This window comes from Bombina bombina, chromosome 6 (assembly GCF_027579735.1).
Source record: "Bombina bombina isolate aBomBom1 chromosome 6, aBomBom1.pri, whole genome shotgun sequence".
Taxonomy (NCBI): domain Eukaryota; kingdom Metazoa; phylum Chordata; class Amphibia; order Anura; family Bombinatoridae; genus Bombina; species Bombina bombina.
The window spans coordinates 911,657,940-911,671,720 of NC_069504.1; the positions used below are offsets into that span (position 1 = coordinate 911,657,940).

The following is a 13,781-nucleotide window of genomic DNA, read 5'->3' on the forward strand; positions in this document are numbered from 1 at the left end:
CGTTGTTCACATATATTTACAGTTTTCTTTAATGGTCAAATATTATATATTTATTTTCTGAGTCTTGCTCTTTAAATGCCTTTTAGAAGTTATATATGTGCTCAGCAAATAGGTTTATATAACCCTGATTTTCAATCACAGCTTTCATGAGGCTTGGCATGCTCTCCACCAGTCTTTCACATTGCTGCTTGGTGACTTTATGCCAATCCTGGTGCAAACATTCAAGCAGTGTGGCTTTGTTTGTGACCATCCATCTTCCTCTTGATCACATTCCAGAGGTTTTCAATAGGGTTCATCTGTCGAGGCAAGCCCAAAACCAATCATAAGAGTTGGAGAACATTGTCAGAGCAGAAGGAAGCAAGTTTTTTTCCAGGATTACCTTATAGGTGGCTTGATTCATGCGTCCTTTACAAAGATACATCTGCCTGATTCAAGGCCATCTTCTTTGATGAGTTCAATGTTCCCCAACTCTGAGGATTGTTTTTTCCAGCAGGACAATGCTCTATGTGACACAGCCAGGTCAATCAAGGTGTGGATGGAGGACCACCAAATCAAGACCCTGTAATGGCCAGCCCAATCTCCAGATATAACCCCCATTGAAAACCTCTGTGTGGTCAAGAGGAAGATGGATGGTCACAAGCCATCAAACATAGTCAAGCTGCTTGGATTTTTGCAAAAGGAGTGGCTTAAAGTCACCCGACAGCAATGTGAAAGACTGGTGTAGAGCATGCCAAGACTCTTGAAAGCTGTCATTGAAACTCAGGGTTATTCCACCAAATATAATAATAATAATATAATATAAATTATTTCTGAACTCTTCCTAAGTTAAAGGGACACTCAATCAAAATTAAAAAGAAAAAGAGAAGAGGCGCCAAATGGTGTGTATCGTTTGAACTACAGAAGGCCAAGCCCCCAAATGAATCTTACTTACAAGATTTCCAGCACTTGAGAAGTGCCACATATGCCTTCTGAACTATTTGCAGCCGTCCAGCTAGCTGAATTGAGGCCAATGTTGCTTCAGTATTAAGCTGTGCAAGACAAAATCACAAAAGTGCCACAATAGTGTGTATCAGTGAGAACACTAACAAATGCGCAAATATTGAAATGTACTCACGAGATGTAGGGCACTTGAGAAGTGCCACAAAGACCTTCTGTGCACTTATCAGCTGTCCAGATCACTGTGTTCACAGGTAATCCTCTGGGCTAAAGCGTTAGATTCACAATGGCTCCAAAAAGCAATTTGGGATTCAACCTCCAATCAACTTAGTGGTTGATACAGCCGTAGGAAGAGTGCCTGATGTACATTTCACCTGGCTTGGCTTTCTCAAAGGCTTTGAGAAAGCCAAGCCAGGTGAAATGTACATCAGGCACTCTTCCTACGGCTGTATCAACCACTAAGTTGATTGGAGGTTGAATCCCAAATTGCTTTTTGGAGCCATTGTGAATCTAACGCTTTAGCCCAGAGGATTACCTGTGAACACAGTGATCTGGACAGCTGATAAGTGCACAGAAGGTCTTTGTGGCACTTCTCAAGTGCCCTACATCTCGTGAGTACATTTCAATATTTGCGCATTTGTTAGTGTTCTCACTGATACACACTATTGTGGCACTTTTGTGATTTTGTCTTGCACAGCTTAATACTGAAGCAACATTGGCCTCAATTCAGCTAGCTGGACGGCTGCAAATAGTTCAGAAGGCATATGTGGCACTTCTCAAGTGCTGGAAATCTTGTAAGTAAGATTCATTTGGGGGCTTGGCCTTCTGTAGTTCAAACGATACACACCATTTGGCGCCTCTTCTCTTTTTCTTTTTAACAGAACCTACGACTGCCAACATCGATCTGGAATGAGTTTGCTGCCTGGAGATCTGTGAAATATCTCCTAGAGTGTGGACTATCTTTGTTAAAACAGTATATGAGATGGTCATATTATGAATATAATTATCCACATCTATTAATTTAAAGTAACATTTTATAGATTGTTACGATATTTAATAGAATTTAATATTTTGATACACATTATAGCAATTTTTTGAAGCATCACACAGACATCGCAAAATTGCAGTGCACATTACTTTAACACTGGCAATATTTTTATAGCTAATTTAGAGGGCGCATCTGATATTTATATTTTAATTCAATCAAAATTAAACTTTCATTATTCAGATTGAGCATGCCATTTTAAACAACTTTCCAATTTACTTCCATTAACAAAATGTGCACATTCTTTTTATATTTAAACGTTTTGAGTCACCAGCTCCTACTGAGCATGTGCAAGAATAAGTGTGTATGCATTTGTGAATGGCTGATGACTGTCACATGCTATATGTATGCATTTGTGATTGGCTGATGGCTGTCACATGGTACAGGGGGAGTGGAAAAAAGACATAACTTTTAAAATTGTCAGAAAAAAAATCTACTACTCATTTGAAGTTCAAACTAAGTGCTATTACATTTTCTTGTTATCTTGCATTTGTTGATTATGCAAATCTACTGTGTTGACTGGTCCTTTAAAACATTAGTATTGTGTTAATTAAAAATGAACATAAACTTGTTTTCTTTGCATTAATTGAGGTCTGAAAATGCTCTAAATGACAATATTTTTATATGGAACTTGGGAGAAATGTTGTCTTTAGTTTATAGAATATAAAAAAATGTTTAATTTTACTCAAACACATACAAATAAATAGTAAAACTGATAATTTTGCAGAGGCCTCATAATGTTTTATATATATATATATATATATATATATATATTTACATTTTATATTACTATTTTAATGATAGATATCCACTGCAATATGCCAATATTTTATATATAACCTAAAGAGGCCACATTTTCATGACAACATAAAAAAATGCTGGATTTATGTATATTATTATTATTTATTATTATTATCGGTTATTTGTAGAGCGCCAACAGATTCCGAAGCGCTAGATATTGAGGTGGGAAATAAGCTATAATGCAGTAAATTATGCACTAAATTGTGTCTTACCAAATAATGTACAAAACATTCCACCAAGGATAGGATCAGGGATGGATGCGAAGAGAGCAGTGAATTTTCCTACTGTTCCTAAAATAAACATGATTCCAGCACCATATTGCACAACTCTTCTGCTGCCAACCTGAAAAGAATAATGAAAACTGTATTGATCATATTGCAAGTGTTCTTGTATTCATTGTTATCCTTTTATAATGTTACTGTGAAAATGTTATTCAGAATATTTCATTTGAAATACTGACCTGCTATTTTAAACAACTTTCCAATTTACTTCTATTCTCACATTTTCTTCAGTCTACAGTAACATTTGTTGAAGGAGAAGCAGTGCACTACTGTTGTGAGTAAGCTGAAGAAATCTAGTGTGCCAATTACAAGAGGTATATCCAGTATGTGCAACCACCAATCAGCAGCTAGCTTCCAGTAGAGCATTGCTGCTCCTGAGCCTAATGAGGTATGATTTTCAACAACGGATACCAATAGAACAAAGCAAATAAAATTATAGAAGTATTATGTAAAGTTGTTTAAAATGACATGCTCTCTCTGATTCATGAAAGTTTAATTTGAATTTAATATCTGTTTCATATAGGTTTGAATAAGCTTATAACTAACTTGTTTACACCTCCAAATGTTTAATTGTTAACATAAATGTCTGTGTTTAATATTGATATGTTTTATTTTAAACTTATGATTTTAAATGTTTTATTCAGTTTAAGACCTCGTGGGCCTTGAGATAATAACATTTTAAGAATTAAAAAAAATCAATAACCCAGAGACCCCAAAAAGTGCAGTAGCAAAGGCTTAATCACAAACGAGGTAAAATGAACAATAATCAGATGAGACCAAGCATACTTACCTTGTACCTGCGTATGCTCACCTTGTTCCAGAGACCAAACATATTTACTTGATACCTGTGTATGCTCACCTTGTTCCAGAGACCAAGCTTACTTACCTTGCTCCTATGAATGCTCACCTGGTTCCTGAAAGCCAAGCAGACTTGCCTGAGTATGCTGACCTTGTTCCTGAAACAGTACCTATCTAGTATCCCATAACAGTCTCACCAACAGAACCCACTGGGTATTCTGTGCCTGCTGAGAAACCTCTGTCTGCTATGCTATACCAGTGACAGCCTTCCTCAAACCAGCTGCCCTGCTGTACCTACCTGGAATCCCATGACAGTCTCATCAACAGAACCGCTGGGTATCCTGTGCCTGCTGAGAAACCTGTGTCATACTAGTGACAGCCTTCCTCAAACCAGCTGTGCCTGCTGTACCTATCTGGTATCCCGTAACAGTCTCACCAACAGTACCTGCTGGGTATCCCGTGCCTACTGAGAAACCTGTGTCTGCTTTCTTCTCACTAGCTGTGTCTGCTGTACCTACCAGGTATTATGTGACAACCTCACCCTTACCAGTTCAATTAAAGCACCAGTGCCAATTGGACTTTGTTACTGCAGGCTACTTAAAGTATTTTCAATGTGTATTGTAAGCTAATGTTCTGCATTGGGCCTATGTTCAAACGTGCTGTTTCTGTGATCTTCAATCTGAACTACCAACTGTTCTTTTGCTTATCTATCAGTAAAGCTTTCAAAAAGTCTTTTCATTGTTGTGTGTATTTGCTCCTGCATTCTGAGTTGCACACACCTTAACATCCTCACAATAAGAAAATAAGAGGTGATTGATTATGTTCATAAACTAATTTGATCCTAGTAGAATATGATTATCAAATAAATAAAAACACCTCTCTAGTGTTATTATTTTTTATAAATAACAATAATATTTTGGTTACAACCAGTTTTTATATTTTAAAAATGTTATTTGAGCTATATTTTCCGATGACCAGTAAACAATCATGTTTGTTAACAAGTGATCTGAACAAGCACAGATAAAAAATAATATTTAAAGCTGTGAAAATATGGTGTTCATAACAGGCCAACATTTTTTTTCTTAGAAATTATGACTGATAAAATTTAAAAAGTACAGGAATTGTGTGAAAAAAAAACACACAAATCGTGCTTTCTAATGGATCGGAATACTGCTGATGGGGATCTCTCAGTGAAAGAACATTATTGGAGTTTATTCTGCAAAGCCACTAGAAAGCAAAATGCAAATTAATGGAATATACCTAATGTAAATTCGATGATTGTGTGAAGCACCTTTAATGGATTGGAATGGACCCCAAAGTATTTTTGGTAACAGATGTTTGTGTACTCATTCATTTCATGTAAATATTTGTAATAATTTTTCAGGCTGTTAAGTTACAAGCTGTTACTGAACTAAATTTGATTGGAAATGCCTTTTGCAAATGTTTCTGTTTGTTGATTTCTGTTTTATGTTTTTACTGATAATTATGTTAAATGATATAATATAAATACAGTAATACTTTGTTCTGTCTTATTTTCTTGTTTTGTTTTTAACTGCATTTTTAATACCTGTAATAAATGACTAATTAAAAGTTGTACAGTAGATCTTATGATAAACAAAAAAGCTCCGACATGTTCAACAACCTTTCTGTAAGTTTCTTACAAAATATTTTGGGGACTGTTATCAGTACTTTTCTTTAGGAAAACAAGCAAACAAGCTAACTAACAAACAAACAAGAGATTGGTATTAAAACCCCCAACTCCTTTCTGATGGAGGAACCAGGCGGATGACCCTCCAGTCCAGGAGTTTCTCAATAACCAAATAAACAGTCTTTTTACTTGCTGGATCTTGAGAGGCCTAATAAAGTTTATTCTGAATTTATATGTCCCTTTTAATAGATTGTGATACATTTTAATGGACCAACCAAATCAAGGTTTGTAATCCATAAACTGTCCAGACCTCACAGGTCTCTTTTTCAGAATTAAATAAAAGCTGTCTGAAAGAGACAGCTGTACATAAATAAAATACAGTTTCCAAGTAATTGGATTAACACAGTCTGTCCTTATCAATAGTTTCCCAAGAATGTTGCCTTCAGGTGTTGTAGGCATGGGTGACGGTGTGAAAACAGTAGAATGGATGGCTAGATTATTTTGTAGCTTCACACCTCCTCATAGTGTTTTATAAAGCCAGAGTCTTGACATCTGAAAGCCTGGCGTTAATATATATATATATATATATATATATATATATATATATATATATATATATATATATATATATATATATACATGTATATATATATATATTAATACATTTGATGTATTTTAATTCCTATGTCCTTCAGTCATGGGTATTGTTTTAAATTTTTTAATAAAATTTCCATTTAAGAGTAATACTTTTGAACCATTCCCAGAGTGTCCAGGTTCTCAGTCTGTTTGTTGTGCTGAATATCCTTATTGGATCATGGAGTCAGAAAGGAAGACATGTTGGTCCCTTGTCCCTTCATCAGAACAAATGCAGTGGTATAGATTTACTCTTAAAGGGATATGAAACCCACATTTTTGCTTTCATGATTTAGAAAGAACATGCAATTTTAAACAACTTTCCAATTTACTTCTATTATCTAATTTGCTTCATTCTCTTAATATTATTTATACTATATATTCTATACTACTAAAAACAATAAAGTGAGTTAAAAAACGTTGATTAAAATATAAACTAAAGCTATTTCATAACATGGTCTAGTCACAGAAGCCTTGAAAAGTCATTTCAATTATTATCAAATACAAATTACATTTCACTGATCCCTACAAAATTACTCTATTCTAAATTTCCAATAACAATGATAACACTATATCTACAGATATAACCAACAGTGAATGTTATGTATCCCAAACCAATATCACCATTTAATCCATTAATGTAATACAAATATGAATACTTTGGCTCAGATTTATCAAAGACCAGGCAGACAGGGGCAATACACTGCCTGCATTTACCATAGCACACTACATGAAGTTTGCAAGGCTGCCCACTTCTCACATGCAGCCAATCGCTTGGGAACAAAGGCTGTCAATCTCCCCGATCAGAAAAGTCTGGGGTCAATTGAGATAAGCCTCTTAATAATGAGCGTAATAGGTTAAGAAGCAGCAGTCTGATGACGGCTGTTTCATAACTCTTGGCTTCAGGCTCGCTAAATTTTAAAAATATTTAGGTTTATAACCCATTCATGCAGTTTCTGATCACCGCACTTTGGGCTAGATTAAAAGAGGTGTGCTATTTAGCGCTCCCGCTCAAGCATAAGCATCACTAGAAGTAATCTTTTGGCTAACTTTAGGACTTCAATGGAGAGCGTAAAAGAAAAAAAACCTAACACTTATCGCTTGCACGCAATACCGAATTATTAATATTTCACATTACATTGTTCTTGACATACAAGAAAATATTATTTTTATTGTACATATATTCTATGCATTATTTAGAATTTTTAATACATCTATAATAATTATTTACATTATTTATTAATATTTTGCATTTAATAAATAAATAATGCTCCTTAAGACAACTCATGTTGTGTTAGCGCATATGAAGAAATAATGCACTCATGTCAGGTTTGCACATAAATCCCGACAGGAGTATATTAATTCCTCATGTACGCTAACACGATATGAGTTATCTTAAGGCGTGTTATATTTGTATTAAATATAAACTATTGAAAAATATTAAAAAATAATGTACTGTAAATAATTATTATAGATGTACTAAACCAAATTCTAAATATTCCATATTATTTTATATCTTACAGTATCTATAATTATTACTACTAATTATTATTAATATTATTTACAATACTTTATATTTAATATTTCAATAACCCGCATTAAGATAACTAACTCTTCATGTGCTCTAATCCGACACTTAATTTTTATTATAATATATATATATATATATATATATATATATATATATATAATTTTTTTATTATTATTGGTTATTTGTAGAGCACCAACAGATTCTGCAGTGCTATAAACATAGGCGGTATACAAGGAAACTTTTATAGGGATCAAATGGGTAGAGGGCCCTGCCAAGAGTCGCACTGTTGTAGTCAGCTCTTAAGAAGGTGATCTACAAACAGCTGGACTCTTAGGCTTACATGCTAAGGGGGTTCAGGGGATAGCAATGGAGGAGAGGAACTGGTATAAAGAAAGGTTAGCGTAGGTTGTATGCATCCCTGAACAGTATAGTCTTTAGGGAGCACTTGAAGCTTTCAAAACTAGGGAAGAGTCTTGTGGAGAAAGGCAGAGGGTTCCACAAGATGGGAGCCAGTCTGGAAAAGTCCTGTAAACGGGATGTAAGGAGGTAAAAATAGAGGAGGAGAGGAGGAGGTCATGAGCAGAGCGAATGGGACGGGAGGGAGAGTATGTGGAGACAAGGAGGCCCATTTATCAAGCTCAGAATGGAGCTTGAGGGTCTGTGTTTCTGGTGAGTCTTCAAACTCGCCTGAAACACCAGTTATGAATCTAAAGACCGCTGCCCCATAACCCTGTCCGCCTGCTCTGAGCAGGTGGACAGACATTGCTACAATTCAACCCGATTGAGTACGATCGGGTTGATTGACACCCCCCTGCTGGCGGCCGATTGGCCGCGAATCTGTAGGGGGCGGCGTTGCAACAGCAGCTCACAAGAGCTGCTGGTGCAATGCTGAATATGGAGAGCGTATTGCTCTCTGCATTCAGCTATGTATGTCGGACCTGATCCGCACTGTCGAATCAGGTCCGACAGACATTTGATAAATATGCCTCAAGGTCTGAGATATAGGGGGGAGCAGTGCAGTGGAGGGCTTTGTATGTCAGAGTGATAATTTTGTGTTTAATCCTGGAGGCAAGAGGAAGCCAGTGAAGGGATTGGCAATAGGTGCAGCAGATGAAGAGCAACGTGTAAGGAAGATGAGCCTGGCAGAGGTGTTCATTATGGATTGTAAAGAAGCTAGGTGACAGCTAGGGAGACCAGAGAGAACATAATTGCAGTAGTCGATATACTGTATATCTGATAATGTTAACATAAAATAAATATGTATACCTAGGAATAGATATACAGGTATATATATATATATATATATATATATATCAGGATGGTAAAAAATCAAAGAATATTGATTTTTGTATTTAAATCAGAATGTTTTTTATTTAAATAGTATTTTTTTTTTTAAATAAAATGCTTTTTGAGGACAAATCTATCTAAAGATAGTTTCTATTTAAAGGGACAGTCAACACTAACATTGTTATTGTTTAAAAAGATAGATAACACCTTTACTACCCATTCCCCAGCTTTGCACAACCAACATTGTTATAATAATATACTTTATAACATTTATACCTCTAAATGTCTGCCTGTTTCTAAGTCACTATAGTCAGCCTCTTATCACATGCTTTTTTATTTACTTTTCACAACAGGAGAGTGCTAGTTCATGTGGGCCAGATAGATAACATTGTGCTCACGCCCGTGGAGTTATTTAAGAGTAAGCACAACACAGTACTAAATCATAGTCAATAGATAATAAATAAATAAAAAGTCATGTGATCAGGGGACTGTCAGAAGATGCTTAGATAGAAGGTAATCACAGAGGCAAAAAGTATATTAATATAACTCTGTTTGCTATGCAAAACTGGGGAATGGGTAATAAAGGGATTATCTATCTTTCAAAACAATAAAAATTCTATTGTAGACTGTCCCTTTAAAATACATTATAATCCAATGGTTATTCATCCTGTAATATATAGATTAGTTCTTAATTATATAACAAGATGCTGTATATTCATGGCTGTAATGTTTTTGTTGTTGTTAATTAATTCCATTAATTCATTCACAATGTCAGGCTCTCCCAGTGGTTTCTGTCATATAATTTTGGACAATTTTTCTATCTTGAAGATATCCTCACATATTATTGGTTTTGCAAAAATAACATGCCCCTTCTTCACAGCAAAATGCTACAAAATGAAAATAAATTTTGATAAATAGACCTTAAAGGGACATAATCATGAAAGATAACTTTTGAGCTTCAGATAGAGCATACAATTTTCACATTTCAGATTTACTTCTATTATCAGAGTTGCTTCATTCTCTTGGAATCCTTTGTTGAAGGTTAGCAATGCTCTAATAGTGCCTAGCTGAATACATTGGGTGAGACAGTGACAAGCAGCTAACTCACAACACAATAGTGCATTGCTTCTGAGCCTACCTATGCAGGATTTTCAACAATGAATACCAAGGGAACAAAGCAAATTTGAAAGGTCAATTGGAAATTTTTTAAAAAATTGCATGTTATTTCTGAAACATTAAAGTGCATTTTTTACTTTACTGTCCCTTTAATGCCATTGCTCCCCTGCAAATCTATGTACATAGAATTAACCCATACTATGTTTCAAGAAGTTCACGGAATAGAAGATTGTTTGGAGTGGAATAGATCTACACAAGGACCAAAGTGTGAGGAGGGAGGGGCAAGCATTAAAAATTAAAAAAACATAATTTATGTAAGAACTTACCTGATAAACTCATTTCTTTCATATTAGCAAGAGTCCATGAGCTAGTGACGTATGGGATATACATTCCTACCCGGAGGGGCAAAGTTTCCCAAACCTCAAAATGCCTATAAATACACCCCTCACCACACCCACAAATCAGTTTAACGAATAGCCAAGAAGTGGGGTGATAAAAAAAGTGCGAAAGCATATAAAATAAGGAATTGGAATAGTTGTGCTTTATACAAAAAAATCATAACCACCAAAAAGGGTGGGCCTCATGGACTCTTGCTAATATGAAAGAAATGAATTTATCAGGTAAGTTCTTACATAAATTATGTTTTCTTTCATGTAATTAGCAAGAGTCCATGAGCTAGTGACATATGGGATAATGACTACCCAAGATGTGGATCTTTCCACGCAAGAGTCACTAGAGAGGAAGGGATAAAATAAAGACAGCCAATTCCTGCTGAAAATAATCCACACCCAAAATAAAGTTTAATGAAAACATAAGCAGAAGATTCAAACTGAAACCGCTGCCTGAAGTACTTTTCTACCAAAAACTGCTTCAGAAGAAGAAAACACATCAAAATGGTAGAATTTAGTAAAAGTATGCAAAGAGGACCAAGTTGCTGCTTTGCAAATCTGATCAACCGAAGTCTCATTCCTAAACGCCCAGGAAGTAGAAACTGACCTAGTAGAATGAGCTGTAATCCTTTGAGGTGGAGTTTTACCCGACTCGACATAAGCATGGTGAATTAAGGATTTCAACCAAGATGCCAAAGAAATGGCAGAAGATTTCTGACCTTTTCTAGAACCGGAAAAGATGACAAATAGACTAGAAGTCTTTCGGAAAGACTTAGTAGCCTCAACATAATATTTCAAAGCTCTAACAACATCCAAAGAATGCAACGATTTCTCCTTAGAATTCTTAGGATTAGGACATAATGAAGGAACCACAATTTCTCTACTAATGTTGTTGGAATTCACAACCTTAGGTAAAAATTCAAAAGAAGTTTGCAACACCGCCTTATCCTGATGAAAAATCAGAAAAGGAGACTCACAAGAAAGAGCAGATAATTCAGAGACTCTTCTGGCAGAAGAGATGGCCAAAAGGAACAAAACTTTCCAAGAAAGTAATTTAATGTCCAATGAATGCATGGGTTCAAAAGGAGGAGCTTGAAGAGCCCCCAGAACCAAATTCAAACTCCAAGGAGGAGAAATAGACTTAATGACAGGTTTTATATGAACCAAAGCTTGTACAAAACAATGAATATCAGGAAGATTAGCAATCTTTCTGTGAAAAAGAACAGAAAGAGCAGAGATTTGTCCTTTCAAGGAACTTGCGGATAAACCTTTATCTAAACCATCCTGAAGAAACTGTAAAATTCTCGGAATTCTAAAAGAATGCCAGGAAAAATGATGAGAAAGACACCAAGAAATATAAGTCTTCCAGACTCTATAATATATCTCTCTAGATACAGATTTACGAGCCTGTAACATAGTATTAATCACAGAGTCAGAGAAACCTCTTTGACCAAGAATCAAGCGTTCAATCTTCATACCTTTAAATTTAAGGATTTGAGATCCTGATGGAAGAAAGGACCTTGCGACAGAAGGTCTGGTCTTAACGGAAGAGTCCACGGCTGGCAAGAGGCCATCCGGACAAGATCCGCATACCAAAACCTGTGAGGCCATGCTGGAGCTACCAGTAGAACAAACGAGCATTCCTTCAGAATCTTGGAGATTACTCTTGGAAGAAGAACTAGAGGCGGAAAGATATAGGCAGGATGATACTTCCAAGGAAGTGATAATGCATCCACTGCCTCCGCCTGAGGATCCCGGGATCTGGACAGATACCTGGGAAGTTTCTTGTTTAGATGAGAAGCCATCAGATCTATTTCTGGGAGTTCCCACATTTGAACAATCTGAAGAAATACCTCTGGGTGAAGAGACCATTCGCCCAGATGCAACGTTTGGCGACTGAGATAATCCGCTTCCCAATTGTCTATACCTGGGATATGAACCGCAGAGATTAGACAGGAGCTGGATTCCGCCCAAACCAGAATTCGAGATACTTCTTTCATAGCCAGAGGACTGTGAGTCCCTCCTTGATGATTGATGTATGCCACAGTTGTGACATTGTCTGTCTGAAAACAAATGAACGACTCTCTCTTCAGAAGAGGCCAAGACTGAAGAGCTCTGAAAATTGCATGGAGTTCCAAAATATTGATCGGTAATCTCACCTCCTGAGATTCCCAAACCCCTTGTGCCATCAGAGACCCCCACACAGCTCCCCAACCTGTAAGACTGGGATCTGTTGAGATTATAGTCCAGGTCGGAAGAACAAAAGAAGCCCCCTGAATTAAACGATGGTGATCTGTCCACCACGTCAGAGAATGTCGGACAATCGGTTTTAAAGATATTAATTGAGATATCTTTGTGTAATCCCTGCACCATTGGTTCAGCATACAGAGCTGAAGAGGTCGCATGTGAAAACGAGCAAAGGGGATCGCGTCCGATGCAGCAGTCATAAGACCTAGAATTTCCATGCATAAGGCTACCGAAGGGAATGATTGTGACTGAAGGTTTCGACAAGCTGAAATCAATTTTAGACGTCTCTTGTCTGTCAAAGATAGAGTCATGGACACTGAATCTATCTGGAAACCTAAAAAGGTTACCCTTGTCTGAGGAATCAATGAACTTTTTAGTGAATTGATCCTCCAACCATGATCTTGAAGAAACAACAAAAGTCGATTCGTATGAGATTCTGCTAAATGTGAAGACTGAGCAAGTACCAAGATATCGTCCAAATAAGGAAATACCACAATACCCTGTTCTCTGATTACAGACAGAAGGGCACCGAGAACCTTTGTAAAAATTCTTGGAGCTGTAGCTAGGCCAAATGGCAGAGCCACAAACTGGTAATGCTTGTCCAGGAAAGAGAATCTCAGGAACTGATAGTGAGCTGGATGAATCGGAATATGCAGATATGCATCCTGTAAATCTATTGTAGACATATAATGCCCTTGCTGAACAAAAGGCAAGATAGTCCTTACAGTTACCATTTTGAATGTTGGTATCCTTACATAACGATTCAATATTTTTAGATCCAGAACTGGTCTGAAGGAATTCTCCTTCTTGGGTACAATGAAGAGATTCGAATAAAACCCCAGCCTCTGTTCCAAAACTGGAACTGGCATAATTACTCCAGCCAACTCTAGATCTGAAACACATTTCAGAAATGCTTGAGCTTTCACTGGGTTTACTGGGACACGGGAAAGAAAAAATCTCTTTGCAGGAGGTCTTATCTTGAAACCAATTCTGTTCCCTTCTGAAACAATGTTCTGAATCCAAAGATTGTGAACAGAATTGATCCAAATTTCTTTGAAAAAACGCAATC

At 36.4% G+C, this 13,781-nt stretch overlaps 1 protein-coding gene across 1 annotated transcript in view; it reads right to left on the minus strand.

Moving 5' to 3' along the window:
* The window catches only part of SLC23A1 (solute carrier family 23 member 1), a 604,245-nt gene that overhangs the window by 161,279 nt on the left and 429,185 nt on the right, over positions 1-13,781 (minus strand). The window contains exon 12 of the mRNA XM_053718546.1: positions 2,995-3,124. Coding sequence (XP_053574521.1) covers positions 2,995-3,124 — 130 coding nt within the window. The remainder of the gene's footprint in view (positions 1-2,994; positions 3,125-13,781) is intronic.